General features: G+C 48.1%; 1 protein-coding gene and 1 long non-coding RNA gene across 6 annotated transcripts in view; one reads left to right on the plus strand and one right to left on the minus strand.

Annotated features, from left to right (window-relative positions):
• LOC103676987 overlaps nt 1–10,850 on the plus strand; it is a 52,269-nt gene extending 41,419 nt beyond the window's left edge. Inside the window, exon 4 of the long non-coding RNA XR_005834329.1 lies at nt 10,557–10,850. This is a non-coding gene — a long non-coding RNA (uncharacterized LOC103676987). The remainder of the gene's footprint in view (nt 1–10,556) is intronic.
• The window catches only part of FYN (FYN proto-oncogene, Src family tyrosine kinase), a 205,406-nt gene that overhangs the window by 21,542 nt on the left and 170,300 nt on the right, over nt 1–13,564 (minus strand). For all 5 annotated transcript variants that reach the window (XM_040627654.1, XM_040627653.1, XM_040627650.1 and 2 more), the window contains 3 exons: nt 13,113–13,292; nt 11,113–11,189; nt 10,861–11,014 (listed from right to left, as the gene is read on the minus strand). In XM_040627654.1, the coding sequence (XP_040483588.1) occupies nt 10,861–11,014; nt 11,113–11,189; nt 13,113–13,292 (411 nt within the window). The remainder of the gene's footprint in view (nt 1–10,860; nt 11,015–11,112; nt 11,190–13,112; nt 13,293–13,564) is intronic.

Below are 13,564 nucleotides of genomic sequence, written 5' to 3' on the forward strand. Positions count from 1 at the left end.
CCCCCCCCCCCCCCCCGGCCCCCAGCGACCAGGCCAATTCCACAGCCCTGTCTCAGAAAACATCCCCTCTGGCTAAAAAACTGGGCCAAGGTGGAGAAGGACAGCCAAATCCTTCCTACAGAGACTACAGTGGTGCCCTAATAGCATTTTCAAGGAGGGAAGGCATTAGCTTCAACAACAGACACTTTTTCTGAACCAAAGATCCATCCAGGGTCCCTTTTAATTAGGAAGCCACAAACTCTGTAAATTATTACATCCAAAATTAAATAATGTGCAGTACTTCAACTTTAAAGTCACCCTGCAGAATAAAGGAAAAGAAATCACAAACCATGCCCACAACAGGAAGCTGATTACACTGGCTGGGAGGGGTGACGAGGCAGGACTAGGACAGGATATCCTGTAAAAGAGGCGAAATCAGGGCTGGCCTGACCTGGAACTCTGTGGTTATTCAAACAAAACAATGATTTCAAACCCAATAAAACCAGGCAAAGCAAAACTCAGATATTTCACACTAGGCCAAAGGAATGACTTTCAAATTTCCCAAACATGTCTGGAGCAACACAACTGTGTGTTTTCCAGTTATTCCTGGTGACACATTCTGCTGAAATTTCTCCTTTAAGTTCGTAAGATTTTAGCACCATGTTTTACAAGTAAAAGTAAAGGAGAGGTGCATGGTACAATGCATTCATGTGATGTTCCATCTGAAATGCTTCACGGTGAGCAGGGAATCTGAGAAAGAAGGAAGGAGGTAATGAGGAGAAGAGGGAGGAGTGCTGTCCCACCAGGGATGTGGGTGGAGGAAGAACAAGTTCGGCCAAGGAAGACAAGAACCAAGGGCCAGAGGCAGGGCCTGGATACAAAGACCGATTAGTTGGGCGTGGACCCGAAGTCAGGCGTGGCTGACTCCATGGAAGGGATATCTAAGCTGAGAGGGGTGAGAGAAGTCCCAAGGGAGGCCCAGAACAGAGGACCAGACAGAGAAGGGGGGCAAGGTCCATTGGTGAGTATTGAAAACCTAAATAGGACAAGCAGAGGACAGAGGGGAGGAAACCCAGCCACCAGGGAGAACGGGAGGTAAGGCTGAGGCCAGGGCACTAGGCCTGGCCTCCCGTAGTTGAGGAAGGGCAGGTAGAAGGTGAACTAGGAAGGGCAGCGCAGGCGCATGTGGAGGAGAACAGAGAGCAAGCTGTGACATTTCTTCTGCTATCTGTGGGGGAGCCAGCAGGCGAGAGAAGGCTGCTCTGGCCTCTTGTCTCCCTACCACCCTCCTCCCAATGGTGACCACTGGCAACCTAGGAGAACTCTCACCGGCAGCACAAAAGTACGAAATTCATTAGCATCTCCTAAAATCATGGGAAATCTAAGGACCTCCAAGAGGACTTTGCTTGAAGTATACACTGTGTTGGGGGAGGCTTGTTTAAGTGGTTCTCTTGGGTGGAAATGAGTAAAGGAGGAGTTTTGCCAGGTATTCTAGAACCAATGATCCTTCCAGCTTTCCAAGAGCCAAAGAGAAGCAAAATCAGAATCTGTGTGTTGGGCTATCTAACCACGTGTATGCTGCTGTCAGGGTCCTGAGAACTCAGACCTAAGTAATGAATGGGTGTCTGGGATGCAGCTCAACACAGAAATTATTCCAGGAATCCAGCCACCCCCAGAAGGGGCATTGGGCCTGGTTCAGTCTGACATCATGCCACAAAGTATGCTAGGCAGCAAGGACAAGCACTGGGGCTGGGGAATTGCTTGGGAACAGCTGGTGGTCATATTGAGGCTTTGGCGGGAGTTAGCAAGAAATCAAAGGGAGAGAGGATATGCAGAAGACAATAACCACTTCGGGGTGTCTTTTTCAAACCACCCCCACACAGGGCCTGTGCCACTGGGGAGACCAGCATGATGCTGCTGTGTGCCTTCCTTCAGCTGGAAGAAATGGAGGCTTCCAAATGTGGGGCGGTTTTCATCTGCACTGCCTGCCCCTGATTAGCCAGATGATGCAAATGAAGGAGTTCCTTCTGCCAGCAAAGCAAGATGAGGAAGCCAAGTGACATTTTTGATGTTTGATGGCAGTCTGCAGTTCCTATTTACACACTTTAAAATCACAGAGGGTGACCATCTGCTTCCTTCTTGCTGATTACTAAGAAACATGGGATGCACCGACCAAGGACATGCTCTTGACCATTCAGAAACAACCGCCAAACTGCTCTGCCCAAGACAGCACAAAGGAGAAAGACACCCCCCCCCCCCCCCCCGCATGGAACAGAACACGTGACTGCCCAGTGCAGATAAAGAGGAAAGATATTCAGAGGAGCAGGCTGTCAGTGATCAGGGCTTACAGTGGTCCCATCTGTTTCCCCCGGGCTGTCAGCCTATAGAAGGACTGAGTCCACCTCCTTCCTGTAGTTTTAATCTTAAAAGAGAGTCTGGGGTAGGCAAGGGTGAGGTAAAGTCCCTTTCTTTTCACTGTGATCTTTGGCTTTCCGCATGTTCCTTCAGTGAGGAAAAGGGATAAAAGTGTGCACAATTCGTCTCCCTTTCCCCGGCAGAATGACCCACCATCCCTGGCGGTCAACCTGGCCCCCGCGGCTCCAGGATGGCTCAGCAGATAAACAAAAGCATCCCTTCGGAAAGGCCACGGAAGCCCGGGGCTCCAAGTGGCAGAATACAAATGAAGGCGCTTTTCTGTCCAATGACGGAAGTGTACCAAACTAGGGATCGGGGAGGCTGGATCAGAACCAGGCTCGGTTCCGGAAGGCACCCCACCGGCTCAGCGGGAGGGCTGGCTTCCACCCGGCTGAGGGCGTTCTGCCCTCCCAGAGGTTCCCCAGGCTCTCACCAGACAGCCCCTCGGGGCAGGAGAGTCAGTCCAAACGAGTTTCCTGCTCAGGACTTAAAACAATGGCTGCTTTGGAAAGGGTTTGCTTTTCGTCAAGGGATGGTTTGCTTCTCTAGTATGGGAAGAATTAGATTAAATCCAATGATTAAAAGGGTTCCCCGCCTACCTCCCCTTCCCTGACATTCGCTGTTCAGGTCATAGCACACTGTGTGGGAATTGCAATGCTGTTGTTGACAGAGAACAAGAAACGCATGTGCCGACAGGGGCAGAGGGAGGGCATCGCATGGCGAGATCAGCCTTGATGTGCCACCGGATTACAGAGGCCTCAGATGAGGCTGATTAATAATTCTGCAGGAGCCCTTGAGCTGGAAAGCTGGTGTTCTGAGTCTGATAATCCCCAGTCATTGTAATACAAAGGAAGGACAGAAATTGAATTCACAGTTCTGAATTGTTGAAATTCAAAATTTGAAAGAAACAGGGATATGCTTCTTCCTGACTGTGTTTGTCAACCTAGCTGCCTCCTTGTTTGTGTTAAATGGCTACTGTGCTTTTTGAATCCAAAATCTGATTATATTTAATTAGTACAGGCATCTGGGATTTCTAATACACAAAGAGTTATTAAAGTAACAAATCTTTCTAAAATATGTTCACCATGAAAGAATGTGTTAATTTATGCAGTAACAATTTTTTAACATGAAATAATTAACATGAAAACTGCAACAATTATGAATTCTTCGCAGTCTAATTTATACGTGAATTTTCCTCCAGATAATAATCCATTCAACCTAAATCTGCAATACTGGGAACGTTTGAACGACACATTTTTCTTCTTCTATTTAATACACAAACCTAAACTCACAGCAGGTCTTATACAAAGTCACGAAAGCCCCGGTTTCTACACACATTCCACAGACCCAAAGATTAAATTGCCTTGACATTTACTCCCCTAACAACGATCCTGTCATAACGTAGACCTTCAAAAAAACAACCAACACATACAGCAACTCTATGTTCCTGTCTTTGTGAGGATTCAAATCAGGAGAGGAGAGGGTTAAATAGGCAGGTGACCCGTCTGGGAGAGACCAAGGGAGTGTGTGCTCTGCAAGTGTGTGTAAGCGTGTGTGTGTGTGCGCGCGCGCGCGCGTGCGTGTGTGCACGAGCTCGCGGGGAGGGAGAGTAGGAGGGAGGGAGGGACAGAATGAGACAGACACACACAAACAGCTACTATCAACCCACTGGATCAATAGTAGTGATATTACTATTACTACTACTAACTATAACTATACAACTACCAGCTCAGCATTTGCTTTGTGCTAAGCGCTTAAACAGATATTCCCAGGAAAGCCATCCAACAATTCTGTGATGTAAATAACTATTATTATCCCTGTTGTCAGAGGAGGGAATGAAGGCTCAGAGAGGTTAAGGGATTTGTCCAAAGTTTACAGGTAATTAGCAGCAAAGCTAAGATTCACACCAAGATCATTTGATTTCATGTATCGTGCTCTTAACCAATCTAGCCCCTCCTATCTGGGGTGTGTGTGTGTGTGTGTGTGTGTGTGTGTGTGTGTGTAGGAAAGCGGGGTCTGGCTATCCAGAAAGATGTAAAGCTAAGTGCTGCCAGGAACAGTGGGAAGGAGTGAATAAACCAACAGCTTCTTCTCTGATCCTTAAAACCACCTGAAAGATGACCAATACCAACCCTATTTCAAGAATGAGAAAGCTGAGGCTCACTGAGGCTAGAGCTTATGCAAAGGCCATGAGCAGGAAATGGCAGAGCTGGAATCTGAACCCAGGCCATCTAGCTCCAAAGCTCCTGTGCTTCCCATTACCCCAAAGACAACCCTGCTGTGTGCAGGGAGGGTGGGTGTAGCAAACCATCCTCTCTGGAGGGTCTTGCAGTCACCACAGTGTCTGATTCCTGATGAAGAGCTGTGCCCGGTGCTCAGAGAGCAGGAGAGCACGCCTGGGAAGACTGTGGAGAAGTGACAGTGACTTTGGCTATTTTCACTGCTGTAAACAGATATCTATTAAATACCTACTATGTGCTCTGTGCTGATCTTCAGGCCAAATTACCTCTCTAGAGAAGCAGCAAGACTGGGTCCACAGACACTATGGAGAATTGCTACAACGGTGCCCATGCATTTATGTGTGTGCCCGTGCATGTGCACACACAACCATCAGTGACACTGCTGAGAATGCCCACCAGGTACTCAGAGTCAACAAGATGGAAAACAACAGAGGCGGCATGGAGGCAGGGGCAGTTCTCAGCAGAGAAGGCAAATGTGAGCAAAAGGAAATCTGCTGGCGCCTCTGGCTGGTGGCTGTGCTCAGGCTGGAGGGGCCCTCGGGGCAGGAAGGTAATACAGAGCCGTGACTGTCCAGATAGAGTCAGCTGGAAAATAATCAACTAATTTTTTTTTCTCTTAAAAGACTGATTCTTCTTTATTGTTGACTAGCAGTCTTTTTTTTTTTTTAAACATTTTTTTAGGTAAGAAAGATACTTTTCAAGGACAATAGACATCAAACACAAAAAGTTCAGGTCTAAGAGTGGTTTTTATATTCCACAACCCTCGAAGAGCTTTTATAGACAGCTCAGGTAGTCCTGCACTACCTGTGTGAGATAATTATTTTCATTTCTCCATTTCACAGATGCTAAAACAGAGGCTCACAAAAGTCAAGTGATTTGTAAGTGACAGAGTTAGTCCAAACCCAGGCCTTGTGACTGCGAATCCTAGGCTCCTCAGTCTCACAGGCCCCGTCTGCAGTCCGGAAGGAAGTACACCACCAGCAAACACCACAGCAACCCTGTATTATACCCTTAAAGATAGGCCCACAAAGTCCTCGGGCGTTATCGACACATGCTAACAAGGCTTGTAGGACTAATGTGTTTTTTTTTTTTTTTTTTAAGATTTACTCATTTATTTGAGGGAGAGAGAGAGCATGTGCAGAAGGGGCAGAGGGAAAGGTAGAGAGAATCTCAAGCAGATTCTGTGCCGAGCACAGAACCTCACACAGGGCTTAATCTCGTGAACCTGAGGTCACAACCTGAGCTGAAACCAAGAGTCGGACGCTTAACTGACTGTGCCACCCCGGGGCCCCTAACAGTTCTATTCCTGGGATCTATCCAAGAGATAGCAGGACATCTGTCCACCACCACAGCAGCCGAATTCATAACGGCCCCAAATCAGAAATACCAGTAGAAGAGAGAAACGGATGTATTTGTAGAGTGGAGTGCGGCTCGGTCATAAAAGGGGAAGAACCGATCATGCAGCCACGTGGACGAGCCTCACAGACATCATGGTGGGAAGGAAGGCAGGCACGGGAGAGGAAGACTCTACGACTGGTTGACATGGAGTTCCACCACCAGCAGAAGGAACTCTGCTGACAGAGGCGGGCACAGCAGCTGCCTGCTCAGGTGGCTACAGCTGCACGGGTGGGCTTCTGGGGCTGCGGCAGGGGCTGTGCCTTCACCTGCAGGTGGTTTTGGGGGCAGACAAACGTGTAAAAACATCCTGAGTTGTACACTTCAGATTTACCCATTTTATTGTATGTAGTTACGGCTCAAGAAAAAGTAAGTGTCCACAAAAGCCAGCCGTTCTTATCCACAAGCCAAGTCTATCTGAACTTGTTAGGTTTAAATCAAGACTAGTCAGCTCTGAGCTTCCTGGAAGCTTATGAAGAAGCAAATGGAGTCGATCAAGAATTCTGCCACTGCTTCCTGTCTGTTTGTGTGAGTTTTGAAGGAACTGATGGTTGGAGGGGCTGGGAGTCTTAGAAAGCAAGGCCTGGTGACAGCCACCCACGCTGGTGGTTACGGGAGGAGGTGAGGTGTGGATGTGTGAGGACAGATGGACAGACAGCAGAGCCTTGGGTTGTCCGTGGCATAGGCAGGGCTGGGGCTGGCTCTGCTGATGCTGGGGTAGGGAGGTAGCTGAAGGCAGACCTCAGGCGATGGTGCAGCATGAGCAGAGGGGAAGGGAGTGGAGGGAGGCGCTGGGAGGTGAGCACCCGGTGAGGGCTTGGACACTGCACTGGGACAGACACCACCACAACCACTTCAAGCTCAGCAGACCAAACTCACCCTCTTTCTCTGCAAATGAGCTCTTCTTTCTGGACTCCCTCATTTCTGTTGCTGGCAATTCCATTCTCATGATGCTTGCATTTGACTACATGGGAATCACCGTTGCTTCCTCTCTCCCTTTCCAGCACAGTGTTTGAGGCTTTCCATGGTGTCTACAGTCCATGCATGTGTTTATTCCCCAAAGACTGTCTTGTACAGGACATAATAACAGGAGTATTTATTTATCACCTGCCATGTTCTGGGCACTGTGCTAAACACTTTACGTGTGTTGTTTTTAGTTATCTTGGCAAAAATTAAAGCATGAAGCAGGTAAAATATATTTCCACTTTACAGATAAGCAAACTGAGGTGTGGAAAAGTTAAATAACTTGGCCAAGGCCCCAGGGGATGGTTTTATGTGGCTTCGGTGCCGCTCCTGTGTGTCCCTCTGCAGACCTCCTTGGTTCAGTCTCAGGCTTCCTTAGATACGTAGCTCCTAGCAAAGTCCCTTTCCCAGACAAGGCATTCAAATAATTAATGCTGGCATTACTTAGAGACCCCAACTGAACAGAGTTTAGCAATGCGTTTACGATTAAAGAAGATCTGCTGTGATTGAGGGATACAGGTACGAGAGAGCAATACCAAATAATTTCGAGTTACCTCTCGAAGGCTGTTGGCAGAGGACCACCCTCACAGGCTCTGACCCTGGTCTTGACCTTCTCCCTGACACGGGCTTCTGCTTACAGTCCAGCGGGGTAGGGGGTGGTAGGAGGAAAGGAACACAGGAAGGGCTGTTTAACACATGTCCAAATTTCAATTCTACTTGTGCCCTGGGAAATGTCACTGCGTCTACCCAGGGCAGGGGGGATGGTGACAGACATTTCAGTGTGCCCTTAGATGGGAAACCCACAACCGTGTTGAAAAACAACTGTCACTTATTGTCCCCAAATACCTGTGTTTGGCACTCGCTTCTGAACACTGCCCACACTTCCATAATCAAGATTTATCCTGGCCGTGGCCTGTGGGTGTCATAAAAGCCGACTTGTAAATATTATCAGGCACATGGACCAGCTGTCTGGAGGAGCTGATTAACCCCCAGCAGAAACTTTCCATGCAGCACGCGTGCCATCTGCAGAGAGCACTAACAGATACACACCAGGCCCTTCCTGCCTCATAAAGAGGCCATGGCAGGCCAGACCCTCGGGAGGAATTTTATAAACAGCTGGGTTGTCCCAGAGCTGGAAAATGAAAGCTCTTTCAAACTCCCTCACATTAGAAACTCCCCCTTAAAAACTTTCCCATAAAATAAAGGGAAAAAGGGACTCATGCCTGATCTTAGTTTTTAGTTTTTTTTTTTTTTTAAATGACTGTCTTGATGAAAGGGAGTCAGTACAGCTTACGAGAGCAGAAGCCAGAGTGCTGCCTATACCTGGACTCAAATCCTGCCTCTGCCCTTTGACTAGCTGCATGACTTTGCACAAGTTACTTATCCCCTCTGAGTCCTATCACTTCCCTCCCCACTCTTTGCATGTACCCTCTCAGGCCTGGTCTCGGTAGGTATCCTGTAAATACCCCAGCTCCTTCCTTTCCCTCCACTGCGGGGGGCCATTTCTTTTATTCTCCTTGCAAATCCTGGAGCCCCACAGCCTTTGTTTTTTTCCCAAGTTCAGTTCCCCATGCCATTTACTTCTCCTTATCTCTTTCCAGTGTTTGGCACGGATGTGAAGATATTTGTGAAAGGGAAGAGAGAAGCAAACAGAATTTTAAGAGGGATGGGTGGGACACTCTATTTGGAAGTTAAGCTAAGGAAACACTGTACAAAGGGTCTGAAGCTGATCCTTCAAAAGGCATCAGGACAGCATGTGGGAAAGTGATGGTAGGGGTAGGGAAGCCACCAGAGGGGTGATGGGGACAGCTGGCGGGGGGGGGGGGTAGGACGTGACGGCCAGGGCTGAGGGTGGCCACAGTGGCTCCGCTCCACAGCAGAAGCCTGCTGTCAGGGAAACAGGTGAGGGGCTCTCACACGCCTTCCCCTCGGGCATCAGGCACCCAAGGCCACAGCCAGAGGACCCCACTCCATGAACTAAGCCTCCAGCCCTGTCAGCAGCACCCCTGCCAACATCTTTGGTTTCTGCCCTGCAACCTTCTGGATGGTTCAAGGCCAGAATTTGTAACCACAAATTCTGTAGAGCCCAGAGTCTGGGAGAAGGGGAGAGACAAATCCTGGACTGCCCCTTCTGAGGACTCTACTCACGCATGAAAGGACACTCTCCCGACTGACCGCCGAGACGAACTCCAATCTCACCCCTTCCTGAATCAAATATTCATGTCTCCAAACCTTCATCTGCTCCCCGTCCTTCTGGGTCTGTGAGTTGGGACGTGATGGGTTTGCCGCAGGGTGAACTCTCATTTAGGCCCAGGTCTCAGACCCAGTGACGCTGCAGACCCTCTCAGCTCGCCTTGACTCAAAATCACGTCCACACTTCTCTCTGGATGACCAGCGCCAATTGCAGCTGCCTGTGTGCCTTTGATTAGGGACACGGCCTGCCATCTGGCCCCACAGTAGCGTGTGTGTGTATGTGTGTGCGTGCGCACACGCGCACGTATGGGTGTGTGGGGGGAGGCATGCTCGCAGTGCGGGCATTTGGCTCCAGGACAAGAACTGCCACGTGTTAGGGAAATTCAAAGAGCCGAGCTGTCTGACCAACATGGGATTGAGCACTTGGATGGCATCTGCACCAGCCAGGGTCTCTGTTTAACCGTTTTCCTTATCACTTGAGACTGCTGAGAACGATGAGGGAAGAACTGGTGTGAAATGAAAGGATTTAGAAAGAAAGAAAGGATTGGAATTCCAGGGTGGCCATTCTGAAACCCAGTAGAAAGCACTGCCCTGCAATACATTCCAGTCACTGTTCGGCCCTGCTCAGGACGCCTAGGCTTGAGTAAGAACAACGGCCATGAAGCCTACCCACCTCCTTCAGACACGAGCTTTACGTTCTACAGGAGAGGCCTACATTCGACTGCAAACAGCACACTTAATTCTACACGCTTACCTGCTGACCACTGTGTGCAGATCCAGGAAGATAGAAAATAACCCTGGGAACTACCCCCCTGGCAGCGGGTGCTCTAAAAGTAGCCAAAAAGCTCCCCACCAGAGTGGCTGCTGATTTGGGATGTGTTTAATCTAGTCTGATTTCTATAAATCTTTGGGGGAGGGAGAATGGAGGGAGATGATTTAGAGGGGGTGGGGTGCTCGGGTGACACTGTTATTTTCTATCCTTCTTCTAGATCCCTTTTCTGTTCTTCTCCCAGCCCTTGACCCAGCTGCACTGACCTCTGACCTCTGGCTTCCTGCTGGGTTGGGCAGGACATTTGGAGGAGGCCCGAAGAGTGAGCTCAGGTATGAATTGCCTGGTCTTTCTCTGCCAAACGTGGCCTCTCGTTCTTAGCTCTGGTGGCTGCTCCCTCCCCACTGCCCTTCTGGCCTCAGTGGGTGGATATTACTTACTAGCTCTGGGATATCACCTCATGTTTGTTGGTTTCCCTAACTCTGCCCATACCTTTACAAATAACTCCTTTGTTAAATTCTCCAAGTGCGTGTTTCCGTGTTCTGCTGAGACTTCAATGGAATGATGAGCTATTATTTGACTGATTTTTTGGCCTTCCACAGCCCTCTTTCCCCAAACGCAAAGCGTCCCAGGCCTGGATGTGAGAAGGGCACCATGAACCAGGAAGACCACATCGGTGGACATTCACTCACCAGAAAGCAACACCTTGTCCATCTATTGAACCCACTACAGTCTCCCACCTGCAGAGCTATCAGATTCCTGCCAGATCAAGAAGAAAAACCTCAGCCGAAGAATGCCATTTCAAACATTTTCTGGAGGAAGGGAAGGGAAGGAGAGAGGAAGGACTGTGCAGTAAGTGACAGTTCTCAAGGATGTGATCACGAGCCATCCTCTTTAAATGCCCACCTTGTCTTGCTGTGTATTCATTGTCTTCAATCAATCTAGCCAATCCAAAGTCAGCAATCTTGCATATTAGTCCATTCCCCACTAGAATGTTTGCTGATCGCAGATCCCTGTGGATGTAATTCATTCGCTCGATGTAAGCCATTCCTGCAGCAACCTGTGGGAACCGAGGAACAGGACACGTGTCACACCATGTCTTGATGTACCTACACATCACTAAACCAGAGGCGGGAGTCAGAGGGCCACGCGGCCTACCTGTGCTGCCATATCCACAAGGTTTGGTAATTTCAGAGCTCTTCCTTCCCCATCTTTTAAGAAATCAAGTAGACTTCCTGTGAACAAAAGATTAAACCATTTCAATTTACTCTGAAAGATAAAAACACTGACAAAGGACTGTATTTGGGTTTCTTATTAGAAGTAATGAGGTGACTGAATGAATAATGCCATCAATGAAGAAAAGATTTATACAAAAAGAAAAAGAGGGTAGAAAACACTGTGTGCATTGAGAGGTAGCAGTTTCATCTTTCAGAAACAATGGTGACTCCATTTCTAAGGACAACAAAGGTTTGATAAAACCGCAATACATGGAAGGCGATTCCCTTTATGTCACAAAGAGGGACACGTGGGGATACGTGGGGAGCTGTACCACATCAGCCTCATCCCCCAGCAGCCCTGAATGGAGGAGTGACACGGGGAAGATGCTGCCCAGCTGCGTGGTTCCCGAAGGGCGGTCCCGGGACCAGCAGGGATGGCATCCCTCAGGGGATTTGTTAGACATGCACACTCTCGGGTTCTACCCAAGAAGCAGAAGCAGAAACTCTGGAAGCTGGGCCCACAAGCCTGTATTGTAAGAAGCACCCTGAGTGAATCAGAAGTGATTCTGACACAGAGCAAAGTTTGAGAATCACTGGCCTCGCTTATTTACAGATTTTAGGCCAAGGGAAGACTGAGGAATACAGAGTAGGGCAGGTAGCTCCCCCTGCTAGACCATGGCCAGCCAGGCCTCCAGGCTATCTGACACGACCAGCAGAAGCTTCAGAGCCCCTGTGACAAGCCAGCCTGGGGAGCTCAGGACCAACACCAGTGCTGAAAGAATCCCGTGCAGAGGCTGGAGGTTCATGATGGCCATTCGTGACTGCTCTTATGCTTTACTAAGTTATTTGCCAAATAACCCTGGATACAAAGGACAAAGAGTCTGCCAGGAAAAAAAGAATTCCAAATATATTTAAAAAGAAAGTACATGGAAAGGAAAAATTACACTGGTGTCCTCTGATGCACAATGCATTGCCTTTTAAGGTTGTTTCTTGTTTGCTTTGTCTATTTTTCCAAAACAAAGTGATCTTTGGCTTATCCCTGGCAATAATGCTTTGATGAGAAAGAGAAAGAGCAAAAGAGAATAAAATGTGCTCTTTGGGAACGCCTGGGTAGAACAGTCAGCTGAGCGTCCAACTCTTCACTTCGGCTCAGGTCGTGATCTTGGGATCGTGAGATCGAGCCCTGAATCAGGCTCTACGCCCAGCATGGAGTCGCTTGACACTCTCTCTCCTTCTCCCTCTGTCCCTCCCACTTGTACTCTCTCTCTCTAAAATAAATAAAATAAACCTTAAAAAACTGTGCTCTTTAAAAGCATGTCTTTCTTCATCTGATGTTTAAGAAGAGAGCTGGAAAAACACTGAGCCCACAGACCCGTGTTTGATATTAACTGTTCAGCCCTGAAAAAGGAAATTCAGCCCATCGCATTCAAAATGATAGCAAATGATCATAGCCCCCCACACCACCCCTGATATTAAAAATGAATGTTTTCAGGGCACCTGGGTGGCTCAGTCGTTAAGCGTCTGCCTTCGGCTCAGGGCGTGATCCTGGAGTTCTGGGATCGAGCCCCATGTCAGGCTCCTCCACTGGGAGCCTGCTTCTTCCTCTCCCACTCCCCCTGCCTGTGTTCCCTCTCTCGCTGGCTGTCTCTCTCTCTAATAATAAATAAAATCTTTAAAAAAAAAAAATGAATGCTTTCATTATGGCCAGGAGCTGGGACTCCTGACACGTGCAGCACGAGAAGGTGTTGCATTTCATACAGACTTGGGGGGCAAACGCAAGGTCATGGTCTGTTTTAAACATGTTTTCATTAATGAGCACACCCTTTGTGCTTCCTGATGGGATTGCTTGACTCATGCAAAAACTAGGAAAAAAACAAGCAGGCAACACCATTTCCCTCCCCAAAACAACCCCTGTGAGTCAATTGTGAGGTGGGCCCCAACCTTTATTCATGTACTCGGTGACAATGTAGATAGGCTCCTCAGACACGACCGCGTAGAGCTGGACCAACTTGTCATGTTTCAACTTCTTCATGATCTGTGCCTCCTCAAGGAATGACTCCGGGGACATTGTGCCTGGTTTAAGAGTCTTTATGGCTACTTTTGTGTTTCCGTTCCAGGTACCTGCACACATCCCATGATATTAAGTCAAATTCAAGATCCTCTTTTGATGGGAAAAAAAAAGCTTTTAAATCAATAGCTACTTGCATAAAGTTAGAGTTTAACCTAGAAAAACTTTGGTATCTTTTTTTTTGTTGAATGAGGACAATCAAATGTAAGGACTCGGTCAAATATTTTCGACAGGAAAAATGTATTTCCTTGTGGCTATATTATGGTTTATAATTCTTGTAACTTTTTTCTTATTTTGATATATGCCACTTTCCTTTTCTGGTGCT

The sequence above is a fragment of the Ursus maritimus genome, unplaced genomic scaffold (genome assembly GCF_017311325.1).
Source record: "Ursus maritimus isolate PB19 unplaced genomic scaffold, ASM1731132v1 scaffold_13, whole genome shotgun sequence".
NCBI lineage: Eukaryota > Metazoa > Chordata > Mammalia > Carnivora > Ursidae > Ursus > Ursus maritimus.